Below are 18,944 nucleotides of genomic sequence, written 5' to 3'. Positions count from 1 at the left end.
ACCATAGCAATAATTCCACTTATGTGGCACATCCTTTAAACATTATCCTACACCATCATCTGCCATCAAAACCTGGTCTACAGTTAGGGGTTAAGGGTTTCACCCAAGCGCCTAGCAGTGGCATCATGGCTGGGATTTAAACACATACATTGTAAATCATGCCCTGTCCATTTTTCCTCCCCAAACTTCATCAATGTTCTGAAAACCCCAAAATGCATGTTTTTGATATAAGGATTCGGGAAAAGCAGTTCATTGAAAATGCTGATATCTGTTATTCTGTGATTTCCCAATCTTCCAGCTCCAACACCACAAAAACAGAGAAGTTCATTAACTTGTTTTTGATGCTGTTTTAGTCACAATTGAACATATGCATTATAAACACAATCTGCCCTGTATTATGTATTAACTACTGTTAGGACAGATGTCTGAGAGTTACATAATGTACATAAAGTTATTTTTATGTGTGCAAGCCATTTAATGTGTTCATCCCAAAGGTGTTCAATGGGTTTGAGGTCAGGGATCTGTGCAGGACACTTAAGTTTTTCCACTCCACTCTGACCCAACCATGTCTTCATGGAGCTCATGGTGTGCACATTGGCATGCTAGAACATGTTTGGACCCTTTAGATTCAGTTCCAGCGTACAAAGACATTCTATATGATTGTGTACTTCCTATTTTGTGGCAACAGCTTGGGGAAGATCCATATATGTGTTTGATGGTTTGCTATCCACAAACTTATCACCAAATACTGTAGTAGCAGCTACTAGAACATTTCATTAACTTGCATTATAAGATAAAAGGCTCTTGGTCCTCTGAGTCACAATAGTTGAGACCTTGGCACTGTTTGATAAGGAAGGACATTTCGTTATAATCACTAACACTCAGTGAATGTACGCAAAGTATTTAATGTACATAATGTATGTGATACTAATAAAAGGTTTAAATGTACATTTATACATTAAAGTGCACTTGGTTCTCCACTATTAGGCTCTGAGTTTTATGTTTTCATTTTTACTTCTTGTATTGTCACAGGGAATGAAACAGGAACTAGAGGGAATGTGGAAGGTTAAATGGAAGGCCCCCCAAGTTTCAAGAGTGCAAATATGTATTATATACTGACTATAGAAAAAAAGAGGAACAGGGCCCCAAAACTTACTGGAAGTGAAAATAGCTGCAAACCCTTCATTGAAGAAAGGGGCTGAATTTGTTTCAAAACAGTTAGCTTTTTGCTTAGTCGCATAACACATTAATTCCACATACATTATATTTTACATTAATTATCTTATATTTTTAAGATTCTGTATGCAATTATCTACAAAGCTATAGTAGATAACAGTGTAAAGAGGAACAGATCTATTAGTCTTTCAGAAGGTATTTGAAACATTTAATTGCATCAGTAATAAATTAAAAACCCCTGAACTTGATAACATGAGCTCAATACTCCCTCTTCAGTTACTTATTTTATATGATTTTATAGCTTCATTACTTAGGCCTAAAACACACGACAAAAGTCAAAGCTTCAGTATGTATACCACAGTTTGTGATCTTACTCAACAGCCTCAAGAACTAAACCAATCATAGTCAGATATGCTAAGAAGTACTAATAATATATACTAATAATTAAAAGCTGCACGGTATTATAACCGCACGATATCTTGCCATAGAACCTGTGCGCTTAGCAAGCTAGCTAGCTCACCTAGCAAACAATATTAAAAACGTTATGGTTGATATGGTATTTTTTGAGTTTTGTTAATTTTATTCAAATTTCTGAATATATATACACTACTCACAAAAAGTTAAGGATATTCGGCTTTCGGGTGAAATTTCAGGATGCACCTAAAATGCACTATAACCTTTACAGGTGAACTAAATTTGACCTTCTCTACACTTTTGAATGCACATGTCCAACTGTTCAGTGTTTCAGCACTTTTTACATAACTTGCTGTTCTCTAACAAGGTGCTTTATGGGAAAATTTAAACTGGTGTTTGATCCATGAATCGACCAATAAATTTTCTGGTTCAATTAGAATTGGTATTTAAACAGTCCTCTTCATCATGCTGTTCACATTTTGACATCATGAGACCAAGACGACACCTAACTATTGATCAACAGTACCTCACCATTGCAAGGCTTCAAACAGGATGTTCTCAGAGGGAAGCGGCCACTGAGCTTAGAGTGTCAGAGTGTCATCAGCAGGTTGTGACAGAGATACAGAGAGCCTGGAAGAGTCACAGAAGGCATAGAAGTGGACGTCCTTTGGCCACATCCCACGTTGATGACCGCTTCATTGTGAACATTGCCCTGCGGAACCGGATGATGAATGCCACTCAACTCCAGGCACATTTAAGGGAGGTGAGAGACACCCAAGTGTCACGTCAGACCATTCAGAACCGTTTACATCAGCGTGGTCTGCGTGCTAGACGACCTGCAAGGGTACCTGACCACACCACCAGGCACAGGTGTCGGGCCAGGGAGCATTTACGGTGGACGAGGGACCAGTGGGCCTCAGTGCTGTTCTCTGATGAAAGTCAATTCACGCTGAGCAGAAATGATGGCCGCCAATGATGTTGGAGACGTCAAGGAGAGCGCTATGCATCAGCCACTGTTGTGGTGGTGTTACAGTCTGAGCAGGTGTGTCTACTCAATACTGAACTGCCCTACATCTTGTGAATGTTACAGTGACCTGAATAACATCATTAACCCAGTCATTGTGCCCCTGCATGAACAACACAGGCCTAATTTCATCTTCATGGACGACAATGCTCCAGCTCATCGAGGTCGCATCATTAGGGAACAGCTGCTGGAGGCTGGGGTACCTCAAATGGAGTGGCCTGCACTTTCTCCAGACCTGAATCCCATAGAAAACCTATGGGATCAGCTGAGTTGCCGTGTAGAGGCTCGTAACCCTGCACCCCAGAACCTCAATGACCTGAGGGCCGCCCTTCAAGAAGAGTGGAATGCCATGCCTCAGCAGACAATAAGTCGACTCGTGAACAGCATGAGACGTCGTTGTCAAGCTGTAATTGATGGTCAAGGGCACATTACAAATTATTGAGACATTTTTTGTTGTGGTATACCCACCACTGTTGTTGGCTTTTGATATAATATCACTGTAGCGTGAACTTTTTACATTTTCCATAAATTTCACCCAAAAGCCAAATATCCTTAACTTTTTGTGAATAAATATAAAATCTTATTCTTAAATGTATTTAAATTATGTATTTTTAAGTAATTGATTGTTCAGATGTTTTCTAGTATATGCTCTCATGCCAGATATATGACAAATATGTCACTCTTAAAACATCAAGTTAAACGCTTATTCCAAAAGTCTGCACATTTTTGTATCCATATGAGTCCTAGTAACTTCCTACTTAGTAGTAGTCTTCTCATTAGATATTTTATTACTCTTACTTAAGTAATTTTAAACATTATTACTTTTACTGTTACTTAATTAAATACACCGGTCAGCTATAACATAAAGACCACTGAGAGGTGAAGTGAATAAGACTGATTATCTCCTCATCATGGCACCTGTTAGTGGGTGGGATATATTAGGCAGCAAGTGAACATTTTGTCCTCAAAGTTGATGTGTTAGAAGCAGGAAAAATGGACAAGCGTAAGGATTTGAGTGAGTTTGACAAGGGCCAAATTGTGATGGCTAGACGACTGGATCAGAGCATCTCCAAAACTGCAGCTCTTGTGGGGTGTTTCCGGTCTGCAGTGGTCAGTATCTATCAAAAGTGGTCCAAGGAAGGAACAGTGGTAAACCTGTGACAGGGTCATGGGTGGCCAAGACTCATTGATGTACATGGGGAGAGAAGGCTGGTCCGTGTGATCCGATCCAACAGACGAGCTACTGTTGCTCAAACTGCTGAAGAAGTTAATGCTGGTTCTGATAGAAAGATGTCAGAATACACAGTTCATTGCAGTTTGTTGTGTTTTGGTAGCAAAAGGGGGACCAACACAATTTTAAGGCAGTGGGTCATAATGTTATGCCTGGTCAGTGTAAGTAGTTTTACTTGTACTTGAGTTGGCTACCCTATCCACCTCTGGGCAAACCTTATATTATTTTTACATTATTGCTCATCATATGCTACAGGTCCTGACAACTGACAGCTCTCTGCTGGCAGGTCTACCTCTGAGTGCAAGTCAACCTCTGTCCAAATTGCAGCCGCGTGACTTGTTTTCAACTTTCCTAAGTTCTCCCACGCCTCCCCATTGCTGTGCTTCCTCCACTGGCTTCCGGTAGCTGCACACATCAGATTCAAAACACTGATGCTTGCCTACAAAGACAAAAATGGAATTACTTCAAAGTTGTTATAACTTCTTGCACTGCAGCATGCTCCCTCAGATCCAAGTCAAGTCAAGGAAGCTTTATCGTCATTTCAACCACATATAGCTGACACAGTACACAGTGAAATGAAACAACGTTTCTCCAGGACCCTGGTGCTACATAGACAATATACAGAACAGAAACAACAACACAGAGCTAGGGACAGAAAGTTTGATAGCTATATAAAGTGCAACCAAGTGCAAACAGAGCAAAGACAAGACAGTGCAGAAACAGAAAGTACAAAAAAAGCAACACAAGACATAGCATCGAAAAACGTGCAACAAAACAAAATTTAATGTGCAAACTAGAGAAACTGTAAAAGCAGGTATCTATTAACATATATGTTTGTATATACAACATATATATAGCTGCATGACAGTATGAAGTGTACTGCATGACCGGTCCCACCATCTCTCAGGTTACGAAGACTCTTCTCTATTCTGGGGTGTAGGTGGTGGAATAAACTTCCAAACAGCTGAGTCACTGACTGTCTCTTCCTGAAATCGTCCTGAAATACTTGAACTAGCACTTTCTTTCCTGTTTGTTTCTTTTTACAAAAAAAGTGCTTGTGTGCAGATATTTCCTCCCAGGTTTCCTCCAGATTTATGGTATCCTTAGTCTATGACCTATTTTACCAGTATTCATTGATAGAGACTACAAAATAATTATTGTGCATCACTCTGAATAAGGGCATGTGTCAAATGCTGTGGATTTAAATGTAAATGTAGTCCCACTGAATGTTTGGGAAAAAAGATTGAATGTGTGGCTCAGAAAAAAAGGAAATACATTTAGTGGTCATATGTTCTTAATGTTATTACCTGTGTTAATTACAGCAGGAACTTTTTATGTCCCCTTCAGGAAATGTCATGTTCACTGTAGCAGCCTAAGCTGAAATGAGATTTCTGCCCTTAAGCGATCTGTGTGTGTTTGAAGATGGATAAGCCACTGTGGAGGTGCAGTGCAGTGTGGATCTTGATGAAGAGCTCCCTGGGCTTTTCCTCAGTAAAATGTTCCTGTATTTTTTTAGCACCTTCTTTACCCCCAAATGTTACGGTAAGCTCTAATTTTCTAAATTTTCTAATTTTTTAAATGACTACACTTAGCTAATTGAACTGTTTTCTTTGCTAATGCCAGGTTAGAATAGTATTAGTTCCAGGCAGGCAGCAAGTCACATCGTAGCTAACGGTCAATTTTGATGGATTAATTTCTACAGTTAGATATATTACTTCTGATTTATACTTTAGCAAACTAGTCATTCCTATGATGAGCCACTTTATTGTTAATTGAATGATGTTTTCAGGCAAAACGGTGTGCTTATTCCTAAAATAATAAAGGTTACATGAAAACATGGCTTTTACAGTTCATCAGTATCATTTTTAATCATTAAACTTTGTTTTGTTTTCACTTTCACATATTTTTGCCACTTTATCTATGCATTCACTCGAGTGTAATTTCTCCATAACCTTTCTTCATCAGGAAACCAATAAAAAACCCCCCAAATCTCTGTCAAGCTCTGTTTTTGGTGATTATTGTTCAGCGCTCAAATGCCTTTGGTTTTCTTTAATTATTTGACTGTACCTCAGACATCAGTGAAATCTTGAACATTTAATAATAACATACATAAGAACATATAATTTTGTAGTGCATAACATAATAGCTGGCTTTCAGATTTACTTTAATGAAACATTAAACAATGGGAAAATTACCAAAAAATACAACAATTTTAAAAAAACAGAAATATTACATATAAATTAAATTAAAATTGTATGTGTTTCTCTGCTAAATACATGTAAACATTTTGATCGGACCTTGTATATATGAGGCCGTCAGAAGAAGTCCCCTTAACCTATTTTCACTTCCACTCTTTCTGGGAGATAGTGTTGCAAAATTAAAAAATTTTTAAAATTAAAATCCAGTTTATTTATTACTTTTAATAGAAGGCCACTCATTTCAAAGGGAACCAGTTAAAATGGATAAATTCATTCATGCCCATTTAATGTCCAAGTTTCTAATCTCTCTACTATTGAATCTCACTTGTTTGCAGTCACACAACTACACACTAATGCTACGGCTTTAAATAACTCGGACTCTGTTACTTTGTGATTCCAGGCCTTTGTCATCTGATCATCTTTATCAGTCTTTGATCATAACCTACTTCACATTTCCTGATGTAGTCTTGTCTTGTTTCTTCCTGTTTGCCGATCACCTGACAAATTAGTCAGCCTCAGGTTTCGTATTGCCTGGCCTAGCTTTTTGAACTTCTTAACCTTAGTAGCACATCTTTAGAGATGCTTATGCATTGAATAGGTTACATTAGTGTGCTGTCTTTTCTAGTCTGTCCTTTGTGAGGCAGGAACTGGGCACATTACCATAAGTGTGTTAGACCAGATTGTGATGGCTAGACGACTGGATCAGAGCATCTCCAAAACTGCAGCTCTTGTGGGGTGTTCCCGGTCTGCAGTGGTCAGTATCTATCAAAAGTGGTCCAAGGAAGGAACAGTGGTGAACCGATGACAGGGTCAAGAGGTTAACGCTGGTTCTGATAGAAAGGTGTCAGAATACACAGTGCATGATGGGTCAGGGCTGTTTTGGCAGCAAAAAGGGGACCAACACAATAATGTTATGCCTGATCAGTGTATATTAGACTTTAAACACTGGGACTAGGTCAGTCAGTAATCTGAGTTATTTAAATATACATGAAGTCCCTTTGGCAGCTGTTTTACACCTTGCCGATGTTTTGGTGTTGCTCCCTTTTCAGGGTCACCACAAAGGATCATCTGAGCCACATATTTTGACTGGATGCCATTTCTGACGCATTTTATCTGAGCTTGAGTCCGGCGCTAGTTAACTCCTCAGAGGCTGGGTTAGTTCCCTCATCTGGGAATCACGGCAGAGAAAGCACCAGGAACCTTATTTTACATACTTCTTGTAAACCCACTGGGAGCTCAGTGGTGATGTTGGACTACTGATCAGAAGATTGTGAGTTCAAACCCACAATATTAGGCAGGTGTTCATAATGTTATGCCTGTTCAGTGTAAATTAAATGGCTGGAGGTGATACATAAAGGCTTTTTCTCCTACATGTACATGGATGTAAGTGAAAAAGTCTCTGGTTCAAACTAATAAATCTTTTCTTGTCAATTGTATTTTACATCTCATCTATACTAAGGTAGCTTTTTATTCTACAAGCCTTTACAACCAGTCAAGATGCAAAATCTATAATAATGCATTTACACATCAAATGTCATTTCTGATCAAATTACATTTACTATGATTTAATGATATTATCATAATCCTGGTGTGGCGCAGTGGCACAGCAGGGATCAATGAGCTCAGGTTACTGTGCGAGTTGTGCATCCAGTGTTCCTGGGGTTGACTCCAGATGCATCAATGTATTCATGTTTCACTATGTGTTTTATGTTTTATGTTATATATATGCCAAGTCTTAAATAAGCTATCATTCAGGGCTTCCAAATGGTGCAACAAATAGGCATTAGCCCTATCATCTAGAGATCATGAATTTGAATCCTGATGATGCCACAGCCATCTGTGGCTGGGAGTCCAAGCAAACAGGTCATGGTGGCATTCTGTCTCTCCCCTGTCAATCACAGCAACACTAGTCAAACACGAGCTTTCGTGCACTCACAAATGTGGAAGAAATGTGCTTTTTTTTTTAATTGTGTTACTCCACCATGATGCTAAAAGATGTGACTGACTAGCTTCATGTGACTTGGAGAAAGCACCCTCGCTGGTTGATATCTATTGAAGACCTAAGCAGTGGGTGGGAATTGGCTAAGATTAAATTTGGGAGAAAATCAGAGACAAATTCCTAACAGAATAAATAAATAAAAGTAAATAAAACAGCTGATAAATTAGAAAAAACATATAGTTTCATTTGCAATGGTAGAATATGTACAAATACCATGTGTTTTATGCCTATTATAGTTTCCACTCCCATTAGTAGGAGTTCTTCTCTCAGGTTCTCACTGTTTCTCATCTCAAAAATAGTTACAGCCTGTAACTCTGCTGCGCTGTAATTATAATAGATGATCACTGTTTTTTCCCTGATTGTGTAATTATGACTTTACTGCTTCTCCCAGATTAACCACTTTAAGAAATGACCATTTGATGACTCCATCCATGAACAGCGTACAGTTTCTGACCATCCACCCTGCAGAAACACACATTTATCAATTCCACACATTTATCACACTGTTCATATTTTATCAGCATTACTTTTTATTGCATTCCAGAAATGACACAATTCCAAAGCTATCCAGTGAAAGTAGCTTATTATGTTTTCATAAAGTAACTCAGACTCGACACTGTCCCATTTCTCATAACTCCGTCTGCCCTCCATCCACACACTCACAGAACCCAAGACCCTGCATTGTAGCTCACTACAGAGAGATAGCCTTTGTTAAGAAATTGCTTTTATGACATATATACACCGATCAGGCAAAACATTATGAGCAGTGAGAGGTGACGTGAATAAGACTGATTATCTCCTCATCATGGCACCTGTTAGTGGGTGGGATATATTAGGCAGCAAGTGAACATTTTGTCCTCAAAGTTGATGTGTTAGAAGCAGGAAAAATGGACAAGCGTAAGGATTTGAGCGAGTTTGACAAGGGCCAAATTGTGATGGCTAGACGACTGGATCAGAGCATCTCCAAAACTGCAGCTCTTGTGGGGTGTTCCCGGTCTGCAGTGGTCAGTATCTATCAAAAGTGGTCTAAGGAAGGAACAGTGGTGAACCGGGGACAGGGTCACTGTCAGCCAAAGCTCATTGATGCACATGGGGAGCAAAGGCTGGACCGTGTGATCCGATCCAACAGACGAGCTACTGTTGCTACTGTTAGGCAGGTGGTCATAATGTTATGCCTAGTCAGTGTAATTTTTTATTGTTTACTCATTTACTCCAGCACCACTGAGGGCTCCTCCATCATAGGGGCCCTGGGAAGCCTGTTAATTAATACGGTATTGAACACATTCACAATTTTACACATTTACAAACCAGTTGACTGACATACAGTGTATAGCACAAAGTTTTTTTTTTTAAAAACCCACAGTTCAGGTTCATACCACTAAACAAGAGAATCACAAGTATAAAATCACAAGAGCAATCTGGACGGCACCGACTACACAAGTCAAGACAACACAGCACAGAATAAAATGGCTAGCACATAGGCACCTCAAAATATAGTGCTAGTGCTGATTCTTCTTTTTAATAAAAAATAAAAAATTAAAGATTAAAAAATGGAAGCATTTCTCACAGGGAAACAAAATTCCAGGTGAATGGTTTTGTTACAAAAAATATCAAAAAATGATGTTGTTTAAAAGATAAACTATGCAAAAAGATGCATCAAATGTAATAAATAAATTATTTTGATCCTCAAAATCGTGTCCATACACTTGCTTGTTTTGAATGATCTACAATGAGGCTTAAATCACTATAAATAAGTTTGGAAGAAAAATGATTGATGTAGTCCAGTTCTTCTGCTGGTCAAAGGTCTTCTGTTTGTATTAACTGCTGCTGATTGAAAATGAATCCTTTGAAATGAAGAAATTATCCTTCAGTAAATTATACATTTTAATATACTGTTAATAGATAATATTGTTCAAATGACATAAATTTGGTGACCTTAATGTAATAAAACAAAAATCTGTGGGTGTTAGCTAACTACGTTTATGCGTAATTACACAATATTAATTAACATCTATAAAATACTGAATACTGAAGGTGAAAATTGCGTTCTTACTTATATTCTTCACATTTTCAGCCTTGAAACTTTAATTTGCTTTTATGCTGCACAGATGTTACCATTTCAAGTGATTTAATCATTTCTAAATACATTTTTATTAGCAAATTTGATGTTTATATTAATTCATATAATGATCCATTATCCATAGTAACATAGGGATCAGAGGGGTTTTTTCCCCCAGTGGGAATAAACTCCTTTCGTGACAAATTACCATCACTGATTCAGTGTCAAGATGACAGTATTTGTTTCCTATATTAAATAGGGCATAATAATTTCAGGAAGCTAGATGTTTCATTTTCCATCATTCACTTCATTTTGATGACTCCATCCATGAACAGCGTAAAGTTATTTTTATCATTGGAATAAATTCCGTTCATGACTACTTGCCATCACCGATTCAGATTCGAGACTAGTATTTCTTTCCTAGATTAAATAAGGCTTGAACTATCATGGCAAAAAAGATAAGCTGGCCTGCAGGAAGCTAGCTGTGTCATTTTCCATCAGCTTGCTGTAATGCATTGCTCACACGGACAGAAAAGTTCTCAGTACTCATCAAACTTGGCCAAACTAAGTTTTTCCATCATAATAATACTAGACTGACACAAGCAGTTCCATTCACTCTTTGAATTGAAAGGTTTTTCAGTACTTCCTGTATCTGTCATAAGGAAGTCTCCACACAGGAGCCGTTGTGATGCAGTAAGCGATGCTCATGGCTGAGGCAACCATCACTGCGGTGCACAATCAGCACAGGGAAGCGCAATGCATCCTGATAGGTTGGAGGAGATGGCTGGTGGTGCTCTGGGGCAGAGCTTTCGTTCAGGCTGCCATATGCATGACCTAGTGAAAAAAGGCTGAGGGCACTGCGAGAAAAAATGGACGAGCCACTCAAGGCCCGACGGCAGCGCTCACAGTTCTGGGGAGAGAAGGAGTCTCGGCCAGACACGTTCGCATCCATTAGCACAGCCTCAGAGTAACTGGGCACCAGCTGCTGGTTGGAGCGGATGTGCCACTCTAGTTCGGTGCTATCGATTGTGTTCACCCTGGAGATTTGGTGGCAGTAGTGTAAATAATTAAAGCCGAACAGCTTCTCCACATGGTAGTGCAGATAAGCTGTGCGATACTCGGTGAGAATGCGCAAGGGCCAAGAGAACGTCATCACCGCTGCTATCCAAAACACACAGCGCCTCAAAAACCATGGCAGTTGGTCTGAGATAACCATTACATGCTCCCTGAAGTCCACATTCTTTAGGTGCATGCCCTCACGAGCCTCCATGTAGTCATCTAGCCCCTCGTTTTCTGCGAAGAACCGTGCTCTCTGTGTCAGATAGGAATTCTCCGACTCTGCGTTGGCAAAGCTGAAGCACTTGGTGAAGCGCAGCTTGGTGATATGGAAGTCTTCCATGCCGGCAAGCTGCTTGGAGACGTCCTTCACACCGCAGTTTCCATAATCGAACTCAGCCTCGGCTGCGTGTGTGTTGACCCGTTCATGATACACCTGTGTGGCACTGTAGGCATCACTATTGCGGTAGCGGGTCACATGACGTGTGCGTCGCACATAGTGGTAACCGATGGCCCTCCACCAGATGCACGGTGTGGCCTGCTGCATATGCTGCACCCGCTCTACTATACTCTCCAAATCCACTTTATACTGCAGGTTGAAGCGCATGGAACAGTGCCAACACTCCACCAAGTACAGCATATAAAGTGTGAACAGAAATGCCACAGGGATGTAGATGTATCCATCAGAGCAGGCACTGTCATGATACACCGTCGACCTGCTCTTGAGGTTACTTTCGATGCTGAGTCGCGTCACCTTGGCCAGGCAGCACCATGTCATAGCGAGCACACAGCCATACATGAGCAGTGTGAGGAGAAGGCATTTCCAGTGTGACTCCCTCCACAGTGCCTCAACCAGTGACTGCTGCTGGGGCCTTTGCTGCATACGGTAAAACAGAGAGGGGAGAAGAGAATGGGTAGTTATTTAGTCAAATCTTTCAGAGACATGTACGAGGCAGCAAAACTCAACTGACCTATTTGTACTAGCATGTGGATATGTTTTACTGTACACACAGAGCACTCCTGTAAGTCATCAGTGTGATTCACTTCCTTCATCTCGTCATCAGACTGGTGCACTTTTATTCTGCATTATCATTGTGTAGAAGGAACAGTTTGTGTAGAACACCACAGCAAGTCTGAGTGTCTTCTGAACAACAAAAACATGATGTGTCAACGTGTGGGCTTGTCAAAAGGTTGTATAGACCTTGAAAATAAGTACTCATTGTTTTCAAATGGAAAAGGTTTTGTATTTGAAAGAAATCACTGGAGAAGTGCCATCTCCCATCACACCAGGACACATACTAAGCTGACACAGACCGAGGAAAGATTTGTGACACATGCATGCTTATTACACAGCAGTTTATTAATAAACCCCCTGAATATATGACTTCATGACCATTTTGGAAAATGAATATATGTCAGGAGTAATAATGATTGTGTAACCATACTGAAATCGATTGTCTGTGGAGGTTTTCAGTCATCCAGGTCATGTTGAAGGTCTAGTAACAAGTCCTAGGTGACTCATCCAGGGGGCTTCATCATCTCTTCTGAATGATGGGAAATTTATTAAGAACCAATGTGTTTAAATGTCACGGAATTTCCCACAATGAACCCCCATCATTGAGAGGCAAAGTGATTAAAGAATGATTCAAATCCACTTGCCACCCAGTAAGATGTGCTGCTTCAGATATTCAAGCATCCTGATATAACCAAAGTGTTGGTTCATGCAAGCCAGGGCTGTTTGGGTTCTTCACACAGCAGCAAGCTTTAAATAATTGATGCTGCTCTTCCACAACTCTCCTCTCTACCTCGTCACATGAGCCTATAACACCCCCCACCCCCCAGCCCAACACCACCATCACCCCCCACCTCTATTCCCAGCCCAGTGCCTACCCAGCAGGAAAGGAGAGAATCCATGACAAATGGCTCCTACTCTTCACTTGTTCACAATTATGCAGTGTGCAAACGGCGCTTAGCTAAGTGAGATTATCCTTCACTTTCATCTCAACTTACAGGCTTGTGATCGCAGCTTTTGATGAGAGGAGCAGACTGTGCTATAAAGTGAGATGTGTGTGAAATGGGGGAGCAGGTTATATAAGCCTCGACTGAAATTTGTCATGGCTGAACTCTGATTCTTGTCTTCAGTCTCCTTCAGTCCTTACTGACCCTAATAATAAGGGGTTTTTTGTTTTTTTTTTCAAGTGACATATGTATATTTCTCACTTAGAACACACACTGAAATGCCAAATGAGTTTCATTAACCTGCTAAACCACAGGCAATATGACGTCAAGATGTTTTGTTCCTAAACGATCAGGAACATTAAGAACTACTTCATTCATCCAACAGATTGAAAAACTCTCTTATTAAAAAAAAATCAATGAAAACGATCAAACTTGCCCAAAAATGACCACATGTCCAAAGTTCATTCAACTGCCTCCCATACAGAATTGATTTTGAACAAGCTCCCAAATAATGTTAGCTAGTGGTAGCTGTTAGCTTTCATTATTTCCCATAATTACAATCAGATCGAGCGAAAGTGTGTTTAGTCATCAACACATCACCTTTAAAAGTCTTGCCTTTTTACTCAGGCCTTTAACTAGCTTTCTTGCATTTGTTCACACTTTCATGTTCACTGTACAGAATCCGTACAGGACCGTCATCTCCGAGAAGGAAAAAACAGAAGACCCTAAGAACAGCTCTCCTTCGTCTGCCTTCTGAATCTTATAGACTTTGTAGTGGGAAAACAAACACTACCCAGTGTTGGCCTATCTAGGCAGCCTCTAAGAATAGAGAATAAGAATAAGAAAATATTTGACATTGCCCATGATATGAACAATGAGGCGAAGCGTGGTTACTGTTACCACCCTAAAACAGCGAGGTGTTTGTCTTATACCACAGCAAGTTGCAAGAATGACATTTTATTTCATTTATTAAAGAGTGACTGTGTCATTTTTATTTTCATTTACAGTTACATTTAATGTTGTGCAAATGAAAAAGAGTTCCAGTTAACATTAAACAGTTGTTCTTTCTCCTTTTTTCTTTCTTCTAATATGACAAAAAAATCCAGCTCTCATGTAACTGAGGAACCAAAAGGTAAAAAACCTAATTCATCCTAAACACTGGTGATGGAAAACTAAAAGGAACGGCTTTACATCCAAGTGATAACACTCCAATATGGACCAATATGAATAATTATGTACTTATTTATTAAGTTATTCATTTAGACTTCATTATGAGGAGCATTTGCCATACAATGCTGTTTCTTTAGAAGACAACAATGTATTAGAAGGAAAGCATGTATATAAACCTGTGATTTGGCATGCAGATGACTCTTTTGTCAGAAGTAGTGTTAAAGAAAATAAATGAAAGAATCCTCTCAAGATCACACAGTACTGTGGACTAAACCAGGCAATACTGATTTGTGAACCATGCCTAACTGATATGTTTATTTGCCTATAATTGCCATAAGTCCCATAAGTGAGACATTAAAGTCTTTCTAAAAGGCATACATTTGCTTTAGCAGAGAGGAATAAGTATGATATGAGCCAACAAGAGCAAATGTCCATTGTCATGAAATACCCATTAAAGAGAAAGAGAAATAATACCATCCCTAAAAGAATAGATTTTTTTTCTGCTCAGCGCTGGTGAAATTGTCTGGATTAATTTCCCACTGAAATCAGCAATAGCTGCGCTGGCTCTCTCAGTTTCTAACAAATCCGGATTGCATTCTAAAGCTGCTAATCTGTCCAACAAAGCGTCTGTGATATTGGCAGCTTGGGCTCAGATTTTGCGGTGAAGTTCCTCTCTGTTTCTGCAAGCTGTTGTTGCTTCTGTTAAGTGTGCTGAGGAGTGAGCTGAGTGAGACGGCCCATTTTCCAGCAGATTATTTTAGGGCGATATCTGGGGCGTCATTTTATTCAAGTTGAGGGTGAACACGCCAACATTTTGGGGGCTGTGTTATAAATAATTGCAGTTTATTTTTAATCAGATTAATTTTATTATTGGATCATATAGAAATAATGTGCCTGTGTAAATCAGAGAACGGATCCAGGGATAGACTAGGAGTGACGCCAGGAACAACATGTGGGAAATTATCGGGAAAGCGCAAACTTTGTCATGACGAAAGGATGACGTCCTGATGAGTATTTGTCCTGTGACACATTTAAAGGCAGATCAAATTAAAGCAATAGAGACAGCATCTAAAGTCAACAAGGAAGCAGGATTATCGGTAAATGAAAAGAACTGGCAGTTTGTACTGAGGACTCTTGACTCATGTGTTGTCTTTTCTTGCTGTCCTGACCTTCACCTAACAGGTTTCTATATTGATTTTCAGTCCATATCCTGGTGAACTTTCATGAGTATGTGTTTTCATAGAGTCTAGAAAGCACAGTATGTCACTCTGCATACAGAAAACTGCAAAATGGTGCAAAATGTTTTTTTCTGGCCACATGATCAACACTGCAAAGGCTGTAGTGTTTACACAAAAGAGCCTCATTTGGCACTGAAACTGTATCATGAAGAAAGCGTGTCCTTACTGATTTGATCAAGAAACAATTGAGAGAAACAGAAAGACAAGCACTGCAACTGAGAAAGGGATTTTTGAGCTGATTTTTTGAATGCACACACACATGCACCTGCACACACACACACACACACACACAAAACAGCAGTCTGGTGACATGATGACATGCAGCTCCAAGTTGCATTTATTTTTTTATTTATTCACATTATAGGCTTCTGTATATGAAGATGATATACATGTAGATGCAACTATAATTGAAGAATTTCTTAAGAAGCTCAATGTTTTCTGCACTCAAAAAAAAGACAACATGAATGACAACATGCTAAACTAAGACTCACCTCTTCTCTCCTTCTCTCTGTTTGGTCATGGGGAACTGAATTGGTGTTGTTTGCCCCGGACGATGCTGGAGACATGGGGACGATGTCTCTGATGATGAGACTGATACTGATGATGGTACTGATAAGGAGACTGAAGCTTGGGCGCGAGCGCGGAGCTCCACATCACATCACATCACATTACACCTTCACAACAAACAGAAGAAAAAAAACTTCAACAAAAGCAATAAGAAACGGTTAGCCATGCTATGACATACTATTACAGAGAAAACAGAAAATATGGACATTACCTGTTTTTGGTGTTTGGAAGGGGGTGGGGGGGGGGCTAACCCGTGTATAAAGGTGAAAAAGCAGCATTGTATATTTCTGTTACAGTTGCCAGGATTTGTAAAGAATAATCCAAATAAAGCTCAAAGTGATAACGCTGTGATGACCAAGGCTGGATAGATGGATGTGAAGAGATGAGCTGGTCTCGCGCAGGTGACAACAGGACAGGAGAGAGAGAGAGAGAGAGAGAGAGAGAGAGAGAATGAGGCTAGCATTAGCATGACAGCTAGCGGAGCTTGCTAGCATCTCACCCATCGTTTACTGAGAGGTGGTAACCATGGTAACGCTTTCGCCTTTTGATGCTGCCTATTGTAAAATCCTTTGAGACAACTTAAGAATACTTCCTGCATCTGACTGTAGATAGGCATTAATTCATGGAGGGAAAAAAATATGTTTATAAATTAAACCTTAAAAAGCTAATCAGAATCAGGTTAATGGCCAATAATGTTTTTAGACACAAAAGGAATTTGGCATTGGCTGTTGGAGACCCTCAAAAGTACAGATATTAAATAACTAGACTATACATTTAATTTACAAACAGTGTAAAGCAGAAAATAATATACAAGTCAACAATATACAGATTATGAGAGGTTATAAATGTATATAAAGTGCATAATAGTGCAGCAATAGTGTGTGTACCATACTGGTATAAAGTGGTGACTGTTCTTACAGTACAGTATATACTGATCAGGCATAACTTTATGACTACTGACAGGTGAAGTGAATAACACTGATTATCTCCTCATCATGGCACCTGTTAGTGGGTGGGATATATTAGGCAGCAGGTTTGTCCTGAAAGTTGATGTGTTAGAAGCAGGAAAAATGGACAAGCGTAAGGATTTTAGTGAGTTTGACAAGGGCCAAATTGCGATGGTTAGACAACTGGATCAGAGCATCTCCAAAACTGCAGCTCTTGTGGGGTGTTCCCGGAGGAGGCCCCACCTCGTAATTTAAAGGACTTGAAGGAGCTGCTGCTAACATCCTAACATCTTGGTGCCAGCATATCTTCAGGGATCTAGTGGAGTCCGTGCCTCGAAGGGTCAGGGCTGTTTTGGGAACCAACACAATATTAGGCAGTGGGTCATAATGTCTGATCAGTGTATATAGATGTAAAGTAAAGTTTACCAAGTTTGTAAAGAGCATGTTGGTCAGCTGTCTTTGAGGGTGATTGCCTGCGCCTGGCAATTTTGGTGTATTTTGGCACCTAGATAGATGGGAGTAGTTGAAAAAGGTTGTGTCCAGTGTGTGAGGGGTCTGTAGTGAACACCCACCCCCCATTTCCTAGTTCTTGTTGAGTACTGTCATGGAGAGTAGCAGAAGAACACCAATGATTTTATCTGCTGTTTTTGCTGTTTGCTTGAGTCTGTATCTGTCCTGTTTTGTGGTTGTACCAAACCACACAGTGATGTATGTGCACAGGACGGATTCAAAGACTGCAGTGTACCAACAGCTCCTGTGGCAGACCATACTTCCTAAAATGGCACAGAAAGTTCATCCTCTGCTGGGCTTTTTGAGGATGGAGTTTATGTTGAACTCCCAATTCAGCTCTTGAGAAATGGTAGTTCCCAGAAACTTACATATGTAGGTTTTAACATATGACACTGGGCTGTTGGATATTAGATAGATAGATAGATAGATAGATAGATAGATAGATAGATAGATAGATAGATAGATAGATAGATAGATAGATAGATAGATAGATAGATAGATAGATAGATAGATAGATAGCAAATGCTCAAATGGCTTAGAGAATGGATAAGACACCCCATTTAATTCACACTTCATCGGTCCTTTCTAACCGTTATGAAAAGCGAATACTTGACCAAAATATGGTTTGACATTTAACCTAAGTTGTTTTTACCCCATGTCTTCAGCTTAATATATCATTCAATGCATATCAATGCCCTTTAGCTTTTGACTTTACCAAATACACTGTGTGAAGGGATGAATGTAGTAACCCACCGTGTCACACATCTGAACTGATGCTACAGCGCCTCCTACTGGCCAGAACGGAGAATTCGTTCAAAGCAAAACAATTAAAATTTCCACAATAAAGAACCGCAACGATGTTTTTGTAGCCCATTGTTTACTTTTTTTAAGAACAGAAATCACTGAAAAGTACGGGTCAACTCCAGTTTATACCGGAATGACATTCAGGAAATGTCCCATGTTTATTTTGGGGGGGGAATTGCTGCCAGCTGTGACATAATGGTTATTCATTATGCCTAGGTGTAGACTGTTACAGTTTTGTTGCTTGCATTTTGATTAGGCTCCTTGGGTAAATGGCCATAATGATGATGATAATAATAATAATAATAATAATAATAATAATAATAACAGAAGAAGAATAATCTGTGTCTACCATTTTATTTTAAAATGTTTTGTTTAAAAAATGATTTTAAAACCTTGAATAAATAAACAAAAAGAAGAAAAAAGGGGAAAAGAATGATAAATGTCACAGATCACAGAGAACTCCAAGGGTTTGTTTCGGTTGCCATGGTTACCATGACGACGAGAAAAGCCCATTAATGGACTATAGTGCGCACATTGCCCCTCCCAACTGGGAAATCCCAACAGAAACAGCGTGGCATTCAAAGACCCGGAT

At 39.6% G+C, this 18,944-nt stretch overlaps 1 protein-coding gene across 1 annotated transcript; it reads right to left on the bottom strand.

Annotated features, from left to right (window-relative positions):
* Positions 1-8,350: 8,350 nt before the first annotated feature.
* tmem151ba (transmembrane protein 151Ba) lies at positions 8,351-16,555 on the bottom strand. Its single transcript, XM_058378695.1, has 3 exons — positions 16,303-16,555; positions 16,016-16,198; positions 8,351-12,034 (listed from the first exon to the last, which is right to left on the bottom strand). The coding sequence occupies exons 2-3, from the start codon at positions 16,088-16,090 to the stop codon at positions 10,757-10,759; spliced, it is 1,353 nt and encodes a 450-aa protein (XP_058234678.1). The 5' UTR covers positions 16,091-16,198; positions 16,303-16,555; the 3' UTR covers positions 8,351-10,756.
* Between the last annotated feature and the right edge of the window lie 2,389 nt (positions 16,556-18,944).

This window comes from Hemibagrus wyckioides, linkage group LG25 (assembly GCF_019097595.1).
Source record: "Hemibagrus wyckioides isolate EC202008001 linkage group LG25, SWU_Hwy_1.0, whole genome shotgun sequence".
NCBI classification, from domain to species: Eukaryota; Metazoa; Chordata; class Actinopteri; order Siluriformes; family Bagridae; genus Hemibagrus; species Hemibagrus wyckioides.
Note: the sequence above shows the minus strand (reverse complement) of the source record. Positions and strands in the feature narration are given on the sequence as shown.